Here is a 24,382-nt window from a genome sequence, read left to right on the forward strand (position 1 = left end):
CATTTCAGCATATTACCATAAAAATAGTAATTTACTATTTGTAATTTACAAAGTATTACCATGTTTTACACTAAGTATGGCTAGGAATAAATACATTATAATACTGTAATTATTCTTGAAAATAACCAGCTGTAATTTCAATGATTACAGAATGTACCTGACTACTCAATTTGCCAATAAAGTACTATAAAAATATTACAGATATGAGTGGGGAAATTGTGCTTAGTCTGAGCCCTGGGCGTTTTCATTTGTTGTTCATGGCTGGTTTCGATTTAGCACATGCATTTAGTTGGTTTCGATTTGAAGAGTTCCGTTGCATTTAGATACTTCCTGGATCGCAACAAAATCGAAGTGCATTTACTCGGACTTGGTCCCAGAAGCAGAACTGAATTTGGTAAGTTTAAACCAACTGTGATAATCTTTGTAATGTTGTATAAGTGTGTGTATTAATAGCGACAAATTGTTTAGATACTCAGTCGACTCAGGCGAGACACGGCAGGCAAAAACATGGTTTTATCATGCACTGGTCAATTTTGAGGTTTTATGTTATTTTGATGTCTTCTTTCAAACTGTTGGAAAGAAAATGTCCAAAATAAACATTTAGGTGTTTATTTATCTACACTGTGTCTGGTTTCGCCTGTAGATTTTTTCCTAAATTCACGAAAATCATTCTTCCGGAGCATGAACCCCGATACCGTTATATGTACCATGTCACAAATATGGTCATTTCCTTCTATCAACCAAGCAGGAAATGTGATTAAACGCAATCTCGACATCTCATTGGCTGGTGTCGATTTAGGAGAACGTGATTCGTTCAAATGCGTCACGTGATCACATGCACTCACACTTCCTGACTTAGCTTTACAGTATCTTTATAATCTAAAAACGCCGAAAGTATTACTTTTAACAGCTTCTCAGAAAATACAATAGTTGTCTCTTGCGAGAAGATGCAAGGTGAAACTTGCAAAAATCAATTAGATAATGAAATGCTTACACGCATCGATGCGTATGTCCTTCTGAAATACGTAGACTTTAGACAGCGGGGCGGACCGATGCGCCACACAGCAAAGCGCGTTTGAACTAGAGGATTAATTTGAACTTTTTATAGAGTGCAGTCTGTGGGAAAGAGATAAGTACCGCAAAACTATATATATATATATATATATATATATATATATATATATATATATATATATATATATATATATATATATATATATATATAGGTCCCTCACACATTTCCTAACAAAGTTCCATGTCTTTCAGATTTTTAGCTGTGCTCAGTCTGAAAGACAGGGAAATTTATTAGTCAGGAAATGTGTGAGGGACCTACATATGGAGCAGGGATGGGTGACTAGGTTGTAAACAGGACTGGGGAACTAATGTGCAGGACAGACATACAACCATCTAGGGTGACAGGTCTACAGGTTGCAGTGTGTGTGCTGTGTTTCCGTTTGATTGAAGTTAAACTTTATTTATTTATAATAATATATTATAATATTTATTCCATTATTAACATAATAACAATTATTACTTTATTACATTTTTCTGTAATGCTGTGGTTTGTCCTTTTATTGTTGGAGATGCTCTATATCTCTGAAATATAAAGTACATTGTAAATAAATAAAATGTATTATTATTATTATTATTACTATTATATCACTGCTGCTAATGATATGATTAGATTTTGAGTAAGTAAATAGTGGTTTCCAATACAAATGTATGAAATTTCAAAATGTATATCTTTAAAGGCCGTTTCTCAAAATGAGTTTTTTCTTATACTCTGAGCCAGAAATCTCTAGTTCACTTGCACTTGCACGAAATTTTCCACTTTTATTGATATTTATATTCATAAGGTTTTTGCAGAGGGAATTCTTCACATATAAGTTATAGCCTGAATTATCTAATTATTTATGGCTAAAATGATTATTTTTTACTTTTGACAGTATTTTCTGATTTATAAAGTGATTAAAAAAATTCAGAATTCCTTCTGTAAAATACTGATTCTAATATGTTAACAAAATGAAACAAGAATTTGAAACCTGACTGTTCAGATATCATATCTGTTCTTGAAATATATGCAAATTAGCACATTTTAAATTAGATTATGCCTAGTTTGTATATTTAAACATAACATTTCAGAAAACTTGTAATACGAAAAGTTATTCTCCTAATGTCAATAATCAATGTGTTATGTTTCATGGTGATTGCTCTTAAAATAGCTCAAAATGAGACATTTAGCGAAACACAACAGCACTGAAACAACCAGATCTAGGTTATGATGATATTTTACATACAGTTTTCTAGAAAACCGCAAGCAAGGTCGATGTCACGGAACAAGTAATCTAAATGTTGAGTGAAAGAGAAATCATACTCATATTGACTGGAATAAAACATTAAAATTGTTTTTCAGAAATGAAGCTTATCTGTGTGATAACACTGACTCTCTCTGTCTTTATGGAGACCTCACAAGGTATGTGCCCTGTACAAAGCTATGTGTGTGTGTGCGTGTGTGTGTGTTTGTGTGTGTGTGTGTGAGAGAGAGAGAGAGAGAGAGAGAGAGAGAGAGAGAGCATATGAAAGATGGATTAAAACAGAGTAAACTGTTATTCTCTTTGTAGGGTAGCCTTACTTATAAAACATTAAATAAGGAAAGAAATGTACTGCACTCCGTGTTCCGTGTTCCATGTTCCATGCTCCATGTTCCGTGTTCTGTTCTTTGACAGACCCTCTCTACTTTCCCTGGTTTGTGAATGTTGATTGTCCCTGTTTGTACTCCGTCTTGATTCTTGTTCCAGTCTCATTATGTAGTTATTCTGTTCAGTCGTGTGTGTTTCGTTTGGTAGTTAACTTGTTCCCGATTTATTCCCCGCCTTGTTCTGGTTATATTGGTCAGATAATTCCCTGTGTGTGTCTCACCTTGTTTCTTGGTTTGTTGTCACGTTTCTCTCATTTCCCTCCCTGTGCTTTTAAGTTTGGTTTCTGTATCACTGTTTGTTTGTTTTTTTTGTATTTTTTCTTGTTGCGTGTCTTATATATTTAGTTTTGTTAGCCTGAGTGTCCCTCATAATATGTTCCCATGCCCCATCATTCCCGTAGAGCCCTTGTGTCTAGACCCAGTATGTCTGTATTGGTGTAGGTATGTCTGTACCCAGTATGTCTGTATTGGTGTAGGTATGTCTGTACCCAGTATGTCTGTATTGGTGTAGGTATGTCTGTACCCAGTATGTCTGTATTGGTGTAGGTATGTCTGTACCCAGTATGTCTGTATTGGTGTAGGTATGTCTGTACCCAGTATGTCTGTATTGGTGTAGGTATGTCTGTACCCAGTATGTCTGTATTGGTTGTTTGTTCCTTGTCTGTCCCCCTGATGATGTTAACTCTGATTCCACTAATAAATCTTGTCTCACTGCATGAATGTTTCCACCTCCTCTGAATCCCTTTACAATAAGAGGAATTCATATCACATTATAGAATTTGATGAGTATGAAAATTACAGAATTGTTATATATTTTTTTTACTGTTTTTTTATTGCTGTTTACATTCTAGAGGACAGAGTCATAGTTGGTCCATCAGCTCCTCTTGTTGTGAATGCTGGTGAAGACCTGGTTCTGCCCTGTTCTCTACAACCCAACATCAGTGCTGTGGACATGAGAGTGGAGTGGAGCAGATCAGATCTGACTCAGACAAACAGACTTGTGCATCTGTATGAAGATCATGAAGACAGAAATAAAGATCAGATAAAGTCTTACAGAGGGAGGACAGGACTGTTTAAAGAAGAGCTACAGAAAGGCAACACCTCACTGAAACTCTCAGCAGTCCAACCTTCTGATGAGGGACGTTACAAGTGTTTAATCAAATCAGGGTCCTGGTATGATGACATCACTCTTCAGGTCACAGTTGAAGGTGAGAACCATCCGTTTCAATATCTGGGCATACAGATGTGCAGGAGATCTGCTGTGGTGCATTATGGGATTGACCTGTTAGACTGGGAGAACAGTGGAAAACTGGATAAGGAGAACCATGTTTAAATCTTTATGGACTTGTGATTTTGTTTTTCTTGTTTCAGTGCATTTAAAGGTAGTTGGTCCAGCTGCTCCTGTTGTTGCTGTAGCTGGTGAAGACCTGGTTCTGCCCTGTTCTCTACAACCCAACATCAGTGCTGAAGATATGAGAGTGGAGTGGAGCAGAATGTATCTGAGACAAACACTAGTGCATCTCTATCAAGATTATGAAGACAGAAATGAATATCAGATAAAGTCCTACAGAGGGAGGACAGGACTGTTTAAAGAAGAGCTACAGAAAGGCAACACCTCACTGAAACTCTCAGCAGTCCAACCTTCTGATGAAGGACTTTACAAGTGTTTAATCAAATCAGGGTCCTGGTATGATGATATCACTCTTCAGGTCACAGTTGAAGGTGAGAACCATCCGTTTCAATATCTGGGCATACAGATGTGCAGGAGATCTGCTGTGGTGCATTATGGGATTGACCTGTTAGACTGGGAGAACAGTGGAAAACTGGATAAGGAGAACCATGTTTAAATCTTTATGGACTCGTGATTTTGCTTTTCTTGTTTCAGTGCATTTAAATTTAGTTGGTCCAGCTGTTCCTGTTGTTGCTGTAGCTGGTGAAGACCTGGTTCTGCCCTGTTCTCTACAACCCAACATCAGTGCTGAAGACCTGAGAGTGGAGTGGATCAGAATGTATCAGACAGACACACTAGTTCATCTCTATGAAGATTATGAAGACAGAAATGGAGATCAGATAAAGTCCTACAGAGGGAGGACAGGACTGTTTAAAGAAGAGCTACAGAAAGGCAACACCTCACTGAAACTCTCAGCAGTCCAACCATCTGATGAGGGAGCTTATAAGTGTTTCATTCAGTCCTTTGGTTGGTTTGATGACATCACTGTTCATGTTGAAGTGAAAGGTAAGAGCCAGCTTTATTCTAGATTTTAATTATATGCAACAAATGAATGACCGGTAGTTCTCATAACTCCATAAGTGATTACCACTATAAAGACTGTATTTTAAATTCACTATGTACAGTATATCAGAATTCAGAATTTAATACACAATATACAAGTATGAATTCATAACCTGTCAAAACTGGCATGTTTACTACATTTAATGGGGTTTAGTCTGTTTCAGCCTAATTTAACCTGAGACAATAGTACACACATGCACTGAACACTTTTGATCATGTTGATAAAACATAACTTTATTTTATCTGTCTCTTATGCTGATATGGGTTTAAGGACCCCTAGGAACATTTATTATTTTGATTTTGAAAATTGAATCCATTAGTTATAGTAACAATCGTTACCTCATCAGCAAGATATGGCTATCAAAGGCTATGAAGGACATATGAATATGAATAAATATGAATAAATGGTTGTGCATAAGAGAATGCATACTAAATATTACACTATGACATGGGTTAAAGTTCTCCGTCACTACGACGGATTTCCGTCATTTGATTTTTTTGGGGAAAAAATCCGTCAAATCATAATAAACAACACACGCGCGTGCTATCTGTTTTGTGGCCGAGATATGATTCTCACTGGCGCTCATCAGCGCTGGATGGATGACAGCGGTGTCATTTGATTGACTTGCGGTTCATTCCGCCTTCAGATTTGCGGATGTTACGTAGAAAAGTTTTTACCCCCCTCCTGCCTGGCGTGATCGTAGCGCGCGACTTTGTACACCTGCGCGAACGGCGGAGGCTATTTGCTGCGTCACATTCTTTTTGCAGTGTAGACCGAAGCAATATGTGGTAGTATAAAGAAACACCCCTCAAAACAGTGGAATGAACATTTACCTGACCAATTGTAATGTTGCATTAGTGCTGGAATTTAGGCTAAAGTACTTTAAAATGCTTGAAAATGTAACTACTTCGTTTCACAACAAATAGCTGTCTGACTGAACAGTTATTACGTTAACAAATACGAGCCTCTTGTAATTCCAGGACGAAACATGAGAGAACGTGAAGACGTTAAGATTGGGCGTTTTGAAAATAAACAACCATTAAATAATGTGATAAAAAGCGAATTATTTCGAATCATTTCGAGTATATGTTTAAATATTTAACTTAAATTTTACGTTGAGAACGCGTTGAAATGGACCTTGAAAGTGACGTACAAGTGCTTTAATTCCACCTTATAAAGGTGTATGAACCCGGCAAACATGACTTGGTTCACTGCGCTGAAGTGCTGTGCGCGCGAAGTTACAAAATTCGAGAGGTGCACGACTGCGAGGCTCTCGCGCACGGGTGGAGTCACCGCGATTACGTCATTTTCGGCGTGCGGACCCTCGCGCTGCTCACGCCACTCGTGCTGCGTCAAGTATAAAGGCTTAAACCAGGCTGAACATGGATGGTGTTATTCTGTTTGTATTTAAAAGCTCTATCCAGTGGTGTTAAATTTTTTGTAACATACCTACTTAAAGCATGTAATCTTACGGCTTATGTTTTTGCGATGGTGAATCTGATAAAAACGAGAGCTTCATACCTCTCACCAGGATTCACTAAATTTGACTTGATCTTTAAATAATTTTCTGGAAGAGGACCCCCAGATAACTCCATTATATAAACATTTATGTACATTTATTGCTCAGGTGTTCATTCTCTCTTCTCTCCTTACACAGGCTGTTTAGATAAATATACTTTATAAATGTGTTTATTGTGTAGAATTAGGCAAAAGAGGCCGTGTCCCAACTACACCACATTTTCAGTAATTGCTGGCATTGTCTTTTGCCAGGAAAAATTTTTCAGTCAAATGAAAATTTCTTGCTTTAACCCATGCACTATGAACAGTATTAGAGCATTTTAGTACTGTAGTATGGTCCTCTGAGTCTTTTAGCCTCTTAACTATCATGGTTAGCTACGCTAGTGTTAACGGGGTGACAGACGCAGCAGATGAAATGAATGGTGCCGCGATCTCTTTAATGTCACAGTTCACACTCGGATATTAAAGAAAGCTAAAAAGGAGTGTAACACACTTGTAGCATTTAACAAGAGATGTGCAAAAGGCACAAGAGTCACTTAGACTTGTCGTTGGATGAGAAGGCAGCGGATGACGTCACGCGCAGGGCTTAGTCCGAACAGAACAAGGAATGCACAGCACTGTCTGACAGGACCTGTGGGCTGATAAGGAGTGACGTGAGATGAGGGACAGGTGCGTGTGATGATTTAATAAGTGGGTGATTGAGACTGAGGGAGTGTATGGGAGGTGGAGTGTAGTGAAGTGGGCTGCTCCACTGTGGAACTGGCCCGGCCTATCGTAACAGCTAGCTTCTTGGAAGCTAAAATATATTTTGGCCTATTAGTAATGAAACTATAGGCATGAACTTTCTGGTCTTTCTGTAAGATGTCCAACATTGTTGTTTTGTTTTAGCAAAAAAACAGTCTGGCATGCTGTTGATGTACCAATGTCTTTTTGCACATTTGGATGAGTGTTTTGTACTATGGAGATGTGTTGGACACCTAGTTTACAATACTGTGGAGCTCCTGAATACTTCCATGTATATGCTCAACATTGTGTACTTTATCAGACAAGATCCTGTTGAATCAAAAAAAGCAGAGCATGATTGATTTCTCATCAACTGCTTTTTGGGTTTTTTTTTTTACATTATTATTATTTACATTATCTTTACATTATCTTCTACCCAAACCTGAATGATCATTATGTTACATGTAAACTTCAAGATCACTAGTGCTAAAATGTATTAGTACAAATTGTTTAAAAATCAGCTCAAAATGGCCACTGCACAAAGGGGTTTTGATGCATAGTTTATAAAACACAGTTAATATATAGTTTCCTTTTCATTGTGCCAGGGCGTGCACACGCACACACACACACACACACACACACACACACACACACACACACACACACACACACACACACACACACACACACACACACACACACACACACACACAGACTCACTCACTCTTTTCAGTACCTGTTTGCAGGTGTTTGCTCCTACAGATAAACACAATTCTTATTGTATATATTGTAATGTTACCTCTCTGTTTCTAAGTGTCTGACATTTACACATTTTCAGATTTACTGTCTTTATAGTTGAAGCTCATGAAAGCCTCACTGACAATGTCTGCAGTATCTTTGGCTGTGCAGGGACAATTTATATGATTTATTTTCAAAGATGATCGGACTGTATGATGATGAATAGCAGTGAAGCTTATTAAAGCCCTTAACATGAATTCTTATCTTATGACTTTTCTTATGTAGACACACGGATGTGTTAAAATTTATAAAAAGGTTTTGTGAAATGTATTTTATAGTTCATGTATGTTAACATTTTATTATAGTAAAGCTAAAGTTATCTGGTTTCTTTTCAGGAAAAGGTTTTAACACAGGGAAGATTGCTGTCATCTGCATTTCAGTTTGTGGTATGATTATTGCATTTGCAGCTTTCATCTGGAAAGGTACATTTATATTTTATATTTTTCAGGAATAACTGTCATAATTCATATATTGTTCATATTTGGTTCACTGTGTGTGTAGAATGATGGTGAAGAATTCAAAGAATTCCAGGAGACTCAGAATGTCCAAAGCTCTGCAACTGCAATTTAAATAGCTAAATTGTCTCATTCTAAAACCTGTGAGAAAACATTTTGAAATTATTAATTTTACATTAATAATTATATTTATTTATTATAATTATATTTTATAGTATATTGTATATATATTATATATATAATTATGTTTACCTTAAGTCCCCTTTGACGAGTGTACCATGCAGTTTCCATCATTGACTGAAGGCTCTATAATTCTATTAATTCTATAGTTCTAACTATTAGCAGTATATCAGGAATTCTAGGTGACTAACTTTGGTCCAGTTGAACGCTGGTGTGTATTCTTTCTGTCATCACAGCCATGCTATTATTTCCATATTAGATAATGCTCTGGACTGCTAATATGTGAAATGTTCAGAGATGTGAAATGAGAGGCTCAGTGATCACTCACTCACTCACACAATATCTAACACACTAAATATCAGGACCTGTCAGCAATACAAACCCTACTGTTACCTCAGTGGCATTTCTCATGAATGTTTTACTGTTTTAATGGAGTTGGATGGTCAAAGATGTGATTGTGTGATCACCTGAAATAACGCTCATAATTTAATGCACAATTAATTTTCTTTAATATATCAATTATTAAGCGGGGACTCACTGTATTATGTACAAAACAAAAAGTTCTTCTCTGTCAATACAGAGTGCAAATAGTGCAAACTGAGCCTGACCAAGTATGTCACTGAATTTGCTGCAACTACACTGCCATGTTCATTTTTAAGAATATTAGCATCCCCACACTGCTCCCGATATCCTTTGCTGTCTCAACTACCAAAGCGCCGTTCTGTCCCTGCTACCTCTGTTCAAGTGAGATGTGTTGATTTGAGTATTGAGCTGTGGTGCTGCTGTAAATGTCTCTGCATCCTGCTCGTATTAGTCGCGCTGTACGGAATTATTTTCATACAATGTTTGCATATGTAGTGTCTTATTAGTCACTCTCTTGCCATTTATCATTTCCGCCGGGTTCCCAAAATGCTGCCAAACAAACGATTTGAAAGTGGCGGATGCATCTTCAATAATACCTGTATTTTCCGACGTCGTTGTGACGTCATCAAATCACAAGACACGGAGATCTCGTCACACCCCTATGAATGACTAATATCAGATTTTAAACATCTAATCTGCTAATCAAATCACTAATCCTGCTCTTCGTTTAATGGAGTTTTGAAAGACATTTGTTCCAGTCTCTGTATTACCTTTCTTTCTTTCTTTCTTTCTATATATTTCCAGTGAAATCCTCAAAGAAGCAGCTTTCTCCTCTACAGTGTTCAGCTGTATCCTACCTGCGTCTCCACTCACAGTATGTGAGGAATGAGTGGAACCTGAATAAATACAACACATCAGAGGAGGGTTATAGGAGACTCATCCCAGCTGTCACCAACTGTAGAAAAGCTATGTGAGTGATCCATAACACTGTTACACAAGGAGATTTACTAAAGTCACTAATCAATATTGATGGATGAAAGCACGGTGGACCACAAATTACATATACAGTATATGATGAATGAATAAAATGATAATAATAGGGGTGCACGATATGGACTAGAATTGCGATGTGCGATAACGTTGTTGGATATCCCGATATCGATGTGAACCACGATAAATTAAGATTAAAATACAGAAATGTAGTGTCTCTCTGAACAGCAGCACGTTAATTTGTTTTGTTTTTTACTGTGTAATGAATCCAGAATAATTCCAAATATTTTGCAGGTTTATTCAACAATAGATTCAATCTAGGTTTATGAGTGAGCGACTCCGCACACCTCGTTAACCTCCGCGAACGGCGGAAGCGTTTAATCTTGCCGTGTCACATTCTTTGCAGTGTTGTCCGAAACGATATGTAGGCCTAGTAGTATAAAAAAAACACCCCTCAAATACAGGGGAATGAACTTTTACCTGACCAATTTTAATGTTGCTTTGTGTTTCAGGTTTGAAAAGTGCTGGAATTTAGGCTAAAGTATTTGAAAAGGCTTGAAATTGTAACTACTTCGTTTCACAACAAATAACTGTCTGACTGAACAATTCTCTTGTATTACGTTAACAAATACGAGCCTCTTGTAATTCCAGGACGAAACATGAGAGAACGTGAAGACGTTAAGATTGGGCGTTTTGAAAATAAATATCCATTAAATAATGTGATAAAAAGCGAATTATTTTGAATCATTTAGAGTATATGTATAAATATTTAATTCAATAACGTGCTGGGAATTATTGAAATGGACCTTGAAAGTGACATACAAGTGCTTGAATTCCACCTTGTATAGGTGTATGAACCCTGCAAACATGACTGTTCTCATTGCGCCGAGACGCGCCGCGCGCGAACTTTAAATAAATAATAACATTAAATAATGTGATAAAAAAGCGAATTATTTCGAATCATTTAGAGTATATGTATAAATATTTAATTCAATAACGTGCTGGGAATTATTGAAATGGACCTTGAAAGTGACGTACAAGTGCTTGAATTCCACCTTGTATAGGTGTATGAACCCTGCAAACATGACTGTTCTCATTGCGCCGAGACGCGGCGCACGCGAACTTACAAAATTCGAGAGGTGCACGACCTCGTGAATCGACAGCGCGCGAGGCAATTGCACACGGGCGAAGCCACCGCGATTACGTTATTTTCGCCTCCCGGACCCTCGCGCCGCATCAAGTGTAAACCAGGCTTAAACCAAATCGCGTGTCTGATGAGCGTGTTCACCCCACTCCAGGGTTGCCAGGTCCTACAAAAGCTTTCCGCACAAAATCTGCGAGTGTAAGTTGTCGGCGGGGGGTGGGGGGGGGGGGTGTTGCGAGTGTGAACTGGAGACAAATTAAGTATTATATCGCGATCGATTCTTAGTGTTGACTTGTAACTTCCGCAGTAGCCCAACTCAAAAGTAGCCCAAAAAACCGCACCCCGCGGCCCCAGAATTTTTACCCACGGCTGGATTTTCAAACAAGCCCAATTTGGCGTGAAAACCGAGAACCTGGCAACTCTGCCTCACTCTGCCTCTTGCCTACTTACGTCACGTGATCATAGTCTGCAGCGCGAATAGCTCCCTCTATTGCTGGACGAGGATAACGCAATTTGAGTTTGCTGTTATTCAAGGAGTTATCGTGGCTCTTTCGATGTGTTTATCGTGAAACTTCACATCGCGATAACGATAAAAATACGATTAATCGTGCAGCCCCAATAATCATTATCATTAGGTGAATTATGCCACCTAATTTTGAGATGACTTTTCAGAAATGAGAGACACAGAATCTTTTTTTCATCACAAACAGAACAGGGCTTGAATAAGGCTAAATATAATCACATATATACCAGGTGATGTGGCTACTGATGTCTAACACACATCACCTGAGGGATACATTGACTAAACAAAACAAAACAATTGACAGATAAACAAATGTTCACCACCGAGTGCTGGACGGTGATGTGGGGGACGAACAGCGCTGTGACACCAACATCTCTTTTTTTTTTGGCCCACCTCCACCCCCCCATCTTTGGAGGACAACTTTGTTTTAATATCAAATAATAGATCAAATAATAACAATTCTGTATAATATAGTGATGACAATTATTGGGGTTAGGTGGACCATGAGAGGATAGAATATAGAAAGAAAAGAAGGGAGAGAGAGAAAAAGGGAAAAGACAGAAGGGCAGGAAAAAAAAACATACATACATATATACAAATATATACATATATATACACACGCATATATATATAAAAAAAAAGATATAAAACCAACCAGCTCAAATGACCACTGCAAAGTATACAGTATACCCAAGACATACAGCACAAATGACTGTGATGTATATGTATGTATGAATGTGTGTTTATGTGCAACACAAAAGTGCAACATAGGATAAATGTACAGAATGTACTTGCCAGCAAGGATAGAAAGCTGTGACAACATTCCCCCAGAGGCCAGAGGCAGGCAGAGAAAGACCCGGGAATTCCACCCGCCCACGGCCCCCCCAGGAGCTGTGGAGTCCCAGGGCAGCACTTCCCAGTGACCCCCGCACGCCCGCCCCAGCAGGCGGGAGAGGGAGACCCCGGACAGCGCCCCCCCAGCCAAGGAGTGCAGGTCCGTGGGAACCAGAGGAAACAGAGCCCCCCCCGCCATGGGCCAGTAGCAAAGCCCTAGCGCCACATGCCCCCGGGAACCACCCCCTACCCGGCAGGGCCCCCTCCCGCCGAGGAGCCCCGAGCCGCCCCGCACCACAACCGCCCAGGGGAGCGGGCCAACCACCCCCACGCCGGAGCACCAATCCAGGCCCCGGAATCTCAAGGCCCCCCTTCTGGAGTGGAGCAGTAATCACAGGGGAGCAGCCGGGAGAGGACCGGGCACAATAAGCCCCAGACCCAGAACCAGCCGTCCCCACTCATACATTCTTACTTACATTCACCCCCATATATACACCCCTACACACCTGCATACTACCCCTTATATACACCCTTACCATGTATACACCTACACCCATCCTTAAACACATACGTATACACACATACACCCCCAAACTCACCCTCATATGTAGACCCTCACATATATACACCTACACACACATGTACATTCACCTCAACATACATTCCCACACACGTTCACCCACACCCATATACACTTTTGCGGACATATATACCCCCACATATGTACTCACACATTCACCCCAATATATACACACGTCCCCATATCCCCCCACCCAACACATACTCATTCATCTTCCTATACACACAGAGACAAGGACAAAAACACACATTCATCCAAACTAACACACTCTCTGCGGCGGGGGCAAATGGCTGGACCAGCAAGGATTGGTAGTAGTTCCAGGACGCCCCCAGCCCAGCCCCACGCTAGCGACCCACCCCCGCCCCGGCAGGGAGCAGCAAACGGGTGAAGGAAGGCGTTCCCACCCAAGATACAGTAACAGTATGATATTCAAAAGAAGATATAGAGAGATGCGAGAATGAAAGTGGAGTGAAATTCCACTTCCTAGACAAGAGCGAACCTGTGCCTCCACCCCTGCCAGTCTGTCTCGGAGAGTGGGAGAAGTTAAAGGCAGAGGATAGGGCTGCTGGAGTCACAGAGTTCTCAGGAGTGATCCAGGTCTCAGTCAAAGCCAGGAAGTGCAGTGAATGATGAGATGCTAAGGCTGAGATGAAGTCAGCTTTCCGAACCGCAGATTGGCAATTCCAGAGTCCACCCATCACCCTGGTCTGAGAATGTGACGACCTTGGGGGATGGATGAGATTCCTTGCATTGCGCTTCTTGTGGTAACGATGGTAACGTCTGGCTCTGTGGGATGAAAGAGCAGGTATTGAAAAACACATGTTTAAAGTGCAGCAGTGAAGTAACTTGATGGTAAAGTAGTCGAGTGAGAGAAAGAAATACTTGCCTCTGTGTTGATGTAGAATGGGACGAGGTAGAAGTAGTAACCTGTCTAGTCGCTCTCAATATATCTGCCTGGTGGCTAGTAAGGCCACTCCCAGCAGTTTCACACCTTGGGCTAACCTGAAACCACACCTGAAACTGCACCTGAAACAGTTAAAACTGAGGGGACAGGTGCTAGGACACACGTGGGCAAAGCCCCGGGCCACTGGACAATGCGTGTCCACACCGTCCCCTCAAAGGCCCTCAATGTCTAAGGTGCAGTAAAAACTGAGGGACAGACAGTGGTGAGGAGACGGGTGAACCATGGCAGCAGGCCCACCTCGTCAACCTCTGGGTACATGCCTGCCCCCCAGTTTTTAGAGAACCATCTCTAAAAATGGTTCCACACACATTTGTCAGAATGGCAAAATGCAGCTGTTGCCTTCAAAATAAAAGAATGCAGTTGTATTGCATGCACAAGGTACATGTTACGAACACACTAGAAAGAGAAGGATCCAAATACGTAACAGCGCCTCCTTTATTGATGGAGGTAATATCACACAAGGTGAATAATACAACATACAGCTAGAGACACGATACACAGCAGTGTTGCACGGACTGTAGTGCCGGTCCAGGGTCACACCGAGAGAACAGAGTCTGGGAGGTACAGGAGGGCTAGGCAGGGTACGTGGTCTAGGAGCAGAGGTCAGAACACAGGGAGACAATCACGGAGAGAGAACGCTCAGTACGCACCATAGTCAGCAATACTTCACAACCCGGGAGAGAGAGGCAGGCGTATAAATAGCAGGTATAAGGGTGTGGCAATGAGCGGCAGGTGTAGCCAATCTCCCTAAGAGAGAGACTGAGTGCTGTTCCTAACAGTACAGTAGTATGTCTGATTCATGATTTGTCATGCAGACAGTCAAAAAAACAGAATTCCTATGTCTGCTTTGACTTTTGTGTTTACTCCTCCTTTGCAGATTAACTGGCTGTGACCTCACTGAAAAGTTTTGCAAATCACTCACATCACCTCTACAAACAGAAAACTCTTCCCTGAAAGAGCTGGACTTTAGTTACAACAACCTGCAGGATTCAGGAGTGGAGCAGCTCTCTGCTGGACTGAAGAGTTCACACTGTAAACTGGAGACACTCAGGTGAGATTATTGTGAGATCATTCTTGAATAAGCAGAGCTGATGAACAATGCAATAATTCATTCAATGTTATCAATGTTAATGTGACATGTTATCACATTGTAGGACAGTTTCACAAAGGTCTGTGTTTCTCCTTAACAATTCAAAATAAAACTCCCCTGCCGGGTGGGGGGTGGTTCCTGGGGGCGCGTGGCGCTGGGGCTTTGCTACTGACCCATGGCGGGGGGGGGCTTTGTTTCCTCTGGTTCCCCTGGACCTGCACTCCTTGGCTGGGGGGGCGCTGTCCTGGGTCTCCCTCTCCCGCCTGTGGGGGCGAGCATGCGAGGGTCACTGGGAAGTGCTGCCCTGGGGCTCCACAGCTCCTGGGGGGGCCGTGGGTGGGTGGGATTCCCGGGTCTTTCTCTGCTTACCTCTGGCCTCTGGGGGGAAGTTGTCGCAGCTTTCTACCCTCGCTGGCAAGTACATTCCATTTATCCTACAGTACATTTATCCTATGTTGCACTTTTGTGTTGCACATAAACACACATTCACACATACATATACATCAGTCATTTGTGCTATATGTCTTGGGTACACTTTCTGCTCTTCTTTGCAGTGGTCATTTGAGCTGCTTGTTTTTTTTACTTGTTTTTTTTTTTTTTATACATATATATGTGTACGTGTGTGTGTGTATGTATATGTATATATTTGAATATATGTATGTATATGTATGTGTGTGTGTGTGTGTGTATGTATATATATATATATATATATATATATATATATATATATATATATATATATATATATATATATATATATATATATATAATTTATTTATTTATTTACTTTTTCTCCCCGCCCTTCTGTCTTTTCCCTTTTATTCTCTCTCTCCCCCTCTTTTCTTTTCCCCTCTTTTCTATACTCTATCCTCTCATGGTCCACCTAATCCCAATAATTATCACTTCACACTATATTATATAGAATTGTTATTATTTGATCCATTATTTGATATAAAAACAAAGTTGTCCTCCAAAGATGGGGGGGTGGAGGTGGGCCATTTAATAAAAAAATAAAATAAAAAATAATAAAACTCCTTTACCGGAACACAAACACACACACACACACACAAACACACACAGACAGCCCTGAGGGAGGAGTCAGGTACGGACTGTGACAGTATCAATATATGCAGGGATTTTTTTCACTGGACTAATTATATCCAAAACTAAAATGACTAGAAGTGCAGTCACTGAAGAAACTTGGTTCCGGGTAGTTCCGGGTAAAGGGTACGCTGTGCGCGTCTGTGCTGCCGCTCCTTTCACCTGTGTTTCTCTTTGCTTATTTTCTTATCTATTTATTTTGTCATCATTAAACTATCTCAGTATCCTGCTTTATACTCTTACATCTCTGGATTAAACAAGGATTGCTCTTGGTGGATCTATTCTGAGTCACGTAAACTCACTGAAACTACTGCAACTTCCCACTTTGCTTAACCGGCAGCTTGTGTTTACCTGCGAGCTCTCTGTGTGCCGTCATCAGCCCCCTGGGATTCGACATGCATGAGTGAGTTCTTCCCATCTCTCTCTGTCTGTTGTTTCATACCAGTCTGTGATCGGTGATACTTATCGCCGATTTTCAGCCTGTGGTGCTGGTCGGTAACACGGGCTAACGCAGCGTAAGCATTAGTTTCTCCGCTATTGCTATTGTGACTATGTTGATCTCCGTGCTAACGGTTGTGGTAGTTATGCTGGTCTCGAGTGTTGCTGAGGATTTCCAGCGAGTTTACTCCTTGAGTGAACTTTACGATCTTCGTTTTCCATCTCGACTCGACTCCACTACATACGGCATGTGTCTTTCCGCTGGTATCGCCCGTCGGCCTCGTTACATTCACCGTGGATCTAGACATCGCTCTCTAGTGCATCGATCCTCCGTCTCCAGCATTCCTGTGGTCTTCAGCTCGGCTCGTCTCCCCAAGCTCGGTCCGTCGGCGCCTCGACGCGGAGTTGACCCTCGAGCCCTGAGAGAGGTCCCGCGGTCCCGGGTTTTTCCTACTACTCTCCGCCCTTCATCTGATCATCCTCGCCTGCTCAACCTAGGTCTGTTCAACTGTCGTTCCATGACTGACAAAGCTGCCCTTATCAACGACCTCATCGGACAGCATCGTCTTGATTTCCTCCTGCTGACTGAAACCTGGCAGTTACAGCATGACTACTATTATTTAAATGCTGCTGCCCCGCCTGGGTTTAAACATCTCTCTGCCCCCAGACTGTGTGGTCGTGGCGGAGGTTTAGCTGTCATATTTAATAGTAAATATACTATCAGTGAAATTACAATTCAGAAAACAGTTCACTGTGAATGCATGGCAGTTAAAACATCTGGTTACAACTCATCTGTACTTTTGTTAGTTTACCGCCCCCCTAACAGCTTGGTCTCTGACTTCTTGCAAGAACTTGGTGAAGTCCTTTCCACTCTCAGTCCTCTATCAAATTCTCTGGTTACTCTTGGTGACTTCAACATCCATATTGACTCTGTCTCATCCGGTTCTCTTGACTTTTCATCACTGTTAAGCTGTTTTGAGTTGCATCAGCTTGTTGATTTTCCTACTGTAGGGGTTTCACCTACTAATCCTTTAAAGTAGATATAATTTGTTTTACCTTAATTATTAATCAGTCTCATTAATTTTAGAATCAGTCTCATATTCTAATTATACCAGAACCACAAGTTTAGTTATCAACTAAAGGTAATGAATGGTTTGGTATCTGAAGGATTTAACAATGAATTCTTTGGAGGTTTTGGCAACAACCACTTTTGAATGACATCAACACAGACAATTTGGTGAAAATAAATGATACATTTATTTAAAACCAACTATTCTAAAACACAAAGAGCATCAACATGGATCAGTATATTTACAGTGAAGACTCAGCATCTAGTGTGTGTGTGTGTGTGTGTGTAAAAAAAAAAGGGGAGGAGTAAGTGTGCGCGCTTGTGCGCGTGTGAGGAGGCGGAGTTGTAATCTCAGTTCTCCTATGGAGAACAAAGCAACTAAAATGGCGCCGACTTTAAACAGTAGAGCAGCGCGACTATGTTAATGAGCTCAGCTGGTTTATTCCAACGTGGTCAGAACAAAGTAATGGCGCTGGCTTACTAACCAAAAATTAATGTAGTGTGTCTGAGAATGGGAACTACAAGTTGTCAAATATTCAGAAGATAAAACATGGAGATTGCATGCCAGGTGGAGAACTTGTGTGTACAAATCTTAACGAAGTTTATGACAAAGTTAAACATTCAGAATGTATTAACAGAAAACTTGGTTAACTCTGCAGTTCAAGTAACTTTGCCCTTCTATAAACTATGCCCAGCGGTAAGAGTCTCACGTGTTGAGGATTTGGGGTTTTGTCGTCCTCCCTGAATTCTCCTGGAATTAAGAGGGAATTTCCACCGCAGGCTCCTCATTGATTAAACGACGTCGTCCAGGTGTACTGGGGAATCGTCCAGGAACGCGAGTCTCGTTCACGGTTTAACAACAGGGAATTGATCGCCTTTGTTTCAGTCCGTGTGGCCGCGTTAGCAAGCTTGATTGAAGCAAATCGGTGAATCTGTCGTCACGGTAACGTTGATCGGTTGGTTGGTGTAACTCGGGCTCGTTAATGAGGTAATACGACATTCAGCTGTTTGCTGTTAGTCGTATCAAAGTTCGCGTGCTCTCAGTAAAGAAAACTGGAGAGAGAGGAGTGGCGGAGCCTCTCTTTAATAGGTCTAACCTATGTGTCGGTCAAACCAGAGAGAGAAGGAGATATTACGGAGCCTCTCTTTAATAGGTCTAACCTATGTGTCGGTCAAACCAGAGAGAGAGAGATGAATGGCTGTTCAGGGTATTTAAACACCTGAACTGTAGACACACCCTTACTTCCGTCAAAGCAAGCTTGTTCAATGTGTTGCCAGTGGTACTGCCACCTGCTGGTTTAGCATGGTACCTACATTACCCATAAACATGGTCACATTCTGGATTTAATTTGTTCCACTCCTGGAACTATTACCAATGTGGTGGGTCATGACACTGGGGTATCTGACCATCTGTTTATCACTTCATGTCTCTCTCCTAGCACTCTGCCTCCTTCCTCCAAAACACTTCTCACCTACCGTAAACTTACATCTGTAAACTCTTCGGTGTTCTTCTCTGCCCTGAAATCATTTCCTTTTCCCACTATTCCCTCTATTCCCAATCTTGACACTGCCCTATCAGTCTACAATCATTCCCTCTCTGACACTCTGAACTCCTTAGCACCTGTCATAACTCGATATGTTCCCTCCACCCACGTGTCACCCTGGTTCACACCTGACCTACGTGTTCTAAAGACTACGGGCAGGCGTCTTGAGCGGCTTTATAAGAAAACTGGTTTGCCTGTTCATCACCAGGCTTATATTGACCATCTGACCAAATATAAGGATGCCTTAAACTCAGCCCGTGCTCTATACTACACGTCTGCAATAAACAACTCTGGTTCCGACCCCAAACGACTATTTAAACTTGTTAATAATCTACTGCGTCCCCCTTCATCTCCACTGGCCCCTACATCCGATCAATGTAACACATTTCTTAGTTTTTTTACTAACAAAGTCTCAGTTATCTACCAGGACTTGTTGAAGGTTCAATCACGTAGTTCTTCTTTCTCCACTTCCTCCCAGATGACTGTCTCACCCTCTCTGTCATTCTCCACCTTTTCTTTAGTTAGCTCTGATCTTATAATTAAACTCCTCACCAGTTCCAAGTCTACTACTTGCATTCTTGATCCCATACCTACATCACTGCTAAAACAGGGCGTCTCTTCTCTATCCTCCTCTATCTGTCATCTTGTTAATCTTTCTCTTGTTTCTGGTCACGTTCCATTAGATCTAAAGACATCTGCCATCACCACGGTTATCAAAAAACAAAATCTTGACACTACTGTTTTAAATAATTATCGCCCAATATCTAATCTACCATTTCTCTCAAAGATCCTTGAACGTGTGGTGGCCTCCCAACTACTCCAGTACATGTCTTCCAATAATCTTTTTGATATTTTCCAGTCTGGTTTCCGTGCTCAGCACAGCACTGAGACTGCCCTTGTTTATGTGCTAAATGACCTTCTTCTCTCCTCTGATAATGGCCATGCCTCTCTTCTTCTACTCCTCGATCTCACTGCTGCCTTCGATACAGTCAATCATTCAATACTGCTCTCACGGCTCTGTGATCTTGGGTTTTCTGGCACCATTATTTCTTGGTTCACTTCATACCTCTCGGATAGGTGTCAGTTTATACGCTTGGGTAATAGTAAATCTGATTTAGCTCCGGTTGCTCAGGGTGTTCCTCAGGGCTCAGTGCTAGGACCGCTGCTTTTTACTATTTATATTCTGCCACTCGGTGAGTTGTTACGACAGTATGGATTAAAATATCATCTCTATGCTGATGACACTCAGCTTTATCTCAGCTTTAAGCCTCATGCACCTTTCCCACCCCCATCCATCACTAAATGTATATCTGACCTCAACCTGTGGCTACATGCCAATTTTCTTTTATTAAATGCCCATAAGACTGAGTTTCTTATTATTGGCACTAAGTCTATGGCCCTTCCCCTTGCCAATACATCACTTACTGTTGCTGGTTTGCCGGTCAAATCATCACCTGTTGCACGTAATCTTGGGGTTCTGTTTGATCCGACTCTTTCATTCGAACCTCAGATACGTTCACTCACTAAATCAGCCTTCCTTCAACTCCGCAATATCTCCCGCCTACGCTCATTTCTGTCTCCTACATCTGCTGAAACCTTGGTTCATGCTCTCATCACTTCCAAACTAGACTACTGCAACTCTCTCTTCTATGGTCTTCCCTCTAAGTCTCTTCGGTCCCTTCAGACTGTTCAGAATGCTGCTGCTCGTGTTCTGACCCAGTCAAGGAAGTACGACCATATAACACCTGTCTTAGAGCGTCTTCATTGGCTTCCGATAAGTCTCCGTATCCAGTACAAAATTCTAGTACTTACTTTCAAAGCACTCTCTGGTTTGGCTCCCATATATCTGGCTAATCTTTTGCACCGCTATGTCCCTACTCGCCGGCTTCGGTCATCTGACACTGGACTCTTAGTTGTTCCCAGATTCAAGTTAAGCACCATGGGTGGTCGATCTTTCAGTGTGGCGGCTCCGACTCTCTGGAACTCTCTTCCCCTCTCCCTCCGTCTCTTACCATCTCTTAACGTATTCAAGGCTCAACTAAAGACCCACCTATTTAATCAACATTTTCTCACAACTTCCTCAACTTAGGTCTGTTCTATGGGATTTTCTTTTTTCTTTTTTATTGTCTGTTCTTGTCTGTGTTTTTGTTTTTTTGTATTTCTCTGTACAGCGTCCTTGGGTACTTTGAAAGGCGCTATAGAAGTGGAAATTATTATTATTATTATAAACACACAATAATAAAATCTAATAAAAGAGAAACACACAATACAAATGTCAAAGATCTGAAATATTTCTGACATTTATACCTGTGTGACTGGATATCAGACTGACCTGTACTGTATTTATTCCTTTTTGCAGATTATCTGGCTGTAATCTCACCGTGTTGTCTTGCAAATATCTCACCTCAGCTCTACAAACAGACAACTCTTCCCTGAAAGAGCTGGACTTTAGTTACAGCAACCTGGATGATTCAGGAGTGGAGCAGCTCTCTGCTGGACTGAAGAAACCACACTGTAAACTGGAGACACTCAGGTGAGATTTATGTGAATTCATTCTTGAATGGAAATGTTAATATAACACAGAGAGGGATGAAGTAGGATGTTTTATGTGAATTCATTCTTGAATATAAATGTTAATATAACACAGAGAGGGATGAGGTAGGATGCAGAGACACAAGCTTTGAGTTTAGAAGATTTTATTTTAAACAGGGAATGGAACATGCAAAACACTAGCAGAACTGGTCAAGACAAAGACAAACACACACACACACACACACACACACACACAGAGAGATAACACTGATGAACACACACACATACACACACAGATAACACTGATGAACACACACACATACACGCACAGATAACACTGATGAACAAATACACACACACACACACACACACACACACACACAGTCCAGCCTGATGGAGGAGTCGGGTGCAGCCAACATGACAGTTAAACTGCAAATGGAATTAGGACAGTTTTAGAATGGCTAGTACATCATCTTTAAATGTTTCCAGTCATATTTTAACTAAAATTGTATCTGCTTCATAAAACATTTTCTGTGATTCTACATCCTCTGACTGAAATACATTCTGCTCTGAATTTTCTTCTTTTCAGGTTAACTGGCTGTTATCTCTCTGTGAAGTCTTGTGAATATCTCACATCAGCTCTACAAACAGAAAATTCTTCTCTGAAACATCTGGATCTTAATAACAACAACAACTTGCAGGATTCAGGAGTGGAGCAGCTCTCTGATGGACTGAAGAAATCACACTGTAAACTGGAGACACTCAGGTGAGATTTCTGTGAGTTCATTCTTGAATGGAAATGTTAAGGTGTGAAAGCACTATCATCTCTTGAAGAATTTAATACTATAATAGAATCTTTATTCATCTTTATTGCATTATTAATTACTTTATCAAGTAATTTATCAACACCTAGTACTGCAGAAATATGACATCCTAAGGCAAAAGATGGTGGAATTGATCTGGTTACAGAACCATCATATATCACTGTTACATCACTGTTTGGTTATGTGGATAACTTAATATTATCAGCAACTCCCTCTATCGCCACTAGAGGTCCTCCTCCTCGGAGTACTGAGATCACCATGGATACTACCTCACTTGCTCCTCATTGTATGAGTTGATGTCTTATTTAGATCTGCTTCACCCAGCATTCATTGTGAAGTATTGCCACTCTTGTGGTTTGTCATGTTCCAGTATCAGTGTTGTTCATGAACACATTCACATCCCTTTTACCATGTCCTGTTGTACCTCTGCTTGGTTTATTTCTGCCTGCCTGGTTTTGACCTCGTTCTTATGGATTACTCTTTTGCCCTCATTAAACTTTTCTTACCAGAAAATGGACCTCTCTTGTGTTTGAGTGAGAATTGTATCATATTATTTACAACAATAACATTAAACATCTCAATATTTCCTCATCTACATCATCACACTATTCTTGTGATTCCACATCCCCTGACTGAACTGCACTCTGTACTGTATTTACCCAGAGTGCCTTGTGCCTCCCCGTAGTTCGTGATGTACGTAATTACATGTTTAATGTGTACATTCCCCTTTTGTGCTGTACATTTGATGTTTTATTTAGTCTGACCCTTTTAGTTATTCTTTGTAGCATTAGTTACCATGGTGATGGCAGAGGTGTCAATTCCAGGTTCAGAAAGTAAAAGTCCTCACCAGGATTTTGCTCAAGCCTCCTGGATTGTGTTGATTCCACTAATTTTACCTGGATTGCACTAATTAAAAAATCTAGCAAGCTTGAGCAAAATCCTGGTGAGGACTTTTACTTTCTGAACCTGGAATTGACACCTCTGGTTGATGGTGAGTTTTGCTCATCTCCTCCGACTCCTGTGTGGTGGTGTAATAGAGCCCAGTTCAGTCTGCCTGTTTACTGTGTGTCATGTTAAATATTGACCTGTTTCAAAAAAATAGATGTTACTGGAGCATAAAATATTATTGAATGAATATTTTCATCATCTGCAGCATCACTCTTTCTGTGTGATTTCAAATCTTCTGTTTTAACTGAACTATTTTATTTACTCCTCCTTTGCAGACTAGCTGGCTGTCATCTCACTGTGGAGTCTTGCAAATCTCTCATATCTGCTCTACAAACAGAAATATCCTCCCTGAAACATCTGGACCTTAATAACAACAACCTGGAGGATTCAGGAGTGGAGCAGCTCTCTGATGGACTGAAGAGTTCACACTGTAAACTTGAGACACTCAGGTGACCGTTCAGTGAATTAATTTTTGACTGGAAATGTTAATCTGTGAAGGCACTGTAGGGTAATTTTATAAAGGTCAGGATGTCTGCTTCTTTACATATTTACAGGCATTAATAATTTTAGTGATCTTGACTGATTTAATAAATGGCTGCATCTCCCTAGATATCCAAAATGTAAGTGTAGGAGACATTCATCTTCAGATGGTCTTCAGATATTTTAGTGAATCTACCAGGCAACAGCCACCTTTAGCTGGTGTGTGTGTGTGTGTGTGTGTGTGTGTGTGTGTGTGTGTGTGTGTGTGTGTGTGTATGTGTGTGTTCGTGTG

At 40.8% G+C, this 24,382-nt stretch overlaps 1 protein-coding gene across 6 annotated transcripts in view; it reads left to right on the forward strand.

Annotated features, from left to right (window-relative positions):
• The first annotated feature begins 276 nt into the window (after positions 1-276).
• Positions 277-24,382, forward strand: part of LOC143484635 (butyrophilin subfamily 1 member A1-like) — a 42,952-nt gene continuing 18,846 nt past the window's right edge. For 2 of the 6 annotated variants that reach the window (XM_076983463.1, XM_076983467.1), the window contains exons 1-11: positions 277-394; positions 2,414-2,473; positions 3,550-3,906; positions 4,070-4,420; positions 4,584-4,934; positions 8,367-8,453; positions 9,834-9,999; positions 14,942-15,115; positions 21,666-21,839; positions 22,428-22,604; positions 23,886-24,059. In XM_076983463.1, the coding sequence (XP_076839578.1) occupies positions 280-394; positions 2,414-2,473; positions 3,550-3,906; positions 4,070-4,420; positions 4,584-4,934; positions 8,367-8,453; positions 9,834-9,999; positions 14,942-15,115; positions 21,666-21,839; positions 22,428-22,604; positions 23,886-24,059 (2,186 nt within the window). In that variant the 5' untranslated portion in view covers positions 277-279. Of the gene's footprint in view, positions 395-871; positions 955-2,413; positions 2,474-3,549; positions 3,907-4,069; positions 4,421-4,583; positions 4,935-8,366; positions 8,454-9,833; positions 10,000-14,941; positions 15,116-21,665; positions 21,840-22,427; positions 22,605-23,885; positions 24,060-24,382 lie in introns of those variants that run through there. The other 4 variants (XM_076983464.1, XM_076983465.1, XM_076983466.1 and 1 more) reach the window with 4 other exon arrangements.

The sequence above is a fragment of the Brachyhypopomus gauderio genome, chromosome 20, assembly GCF_052324685.1.
Source record: "Brachyhypopomus gauderio isolate BG-103 chromosome 20, BGAUD_0.2, whole genome shotgun sequence".
NCBI lineage: Eukaryota > Metazoa > Chordata > Actinopteri > Gymnotiformes > Hypopomidae > Brachyhypopomus > Brachyhypopomus gauderio.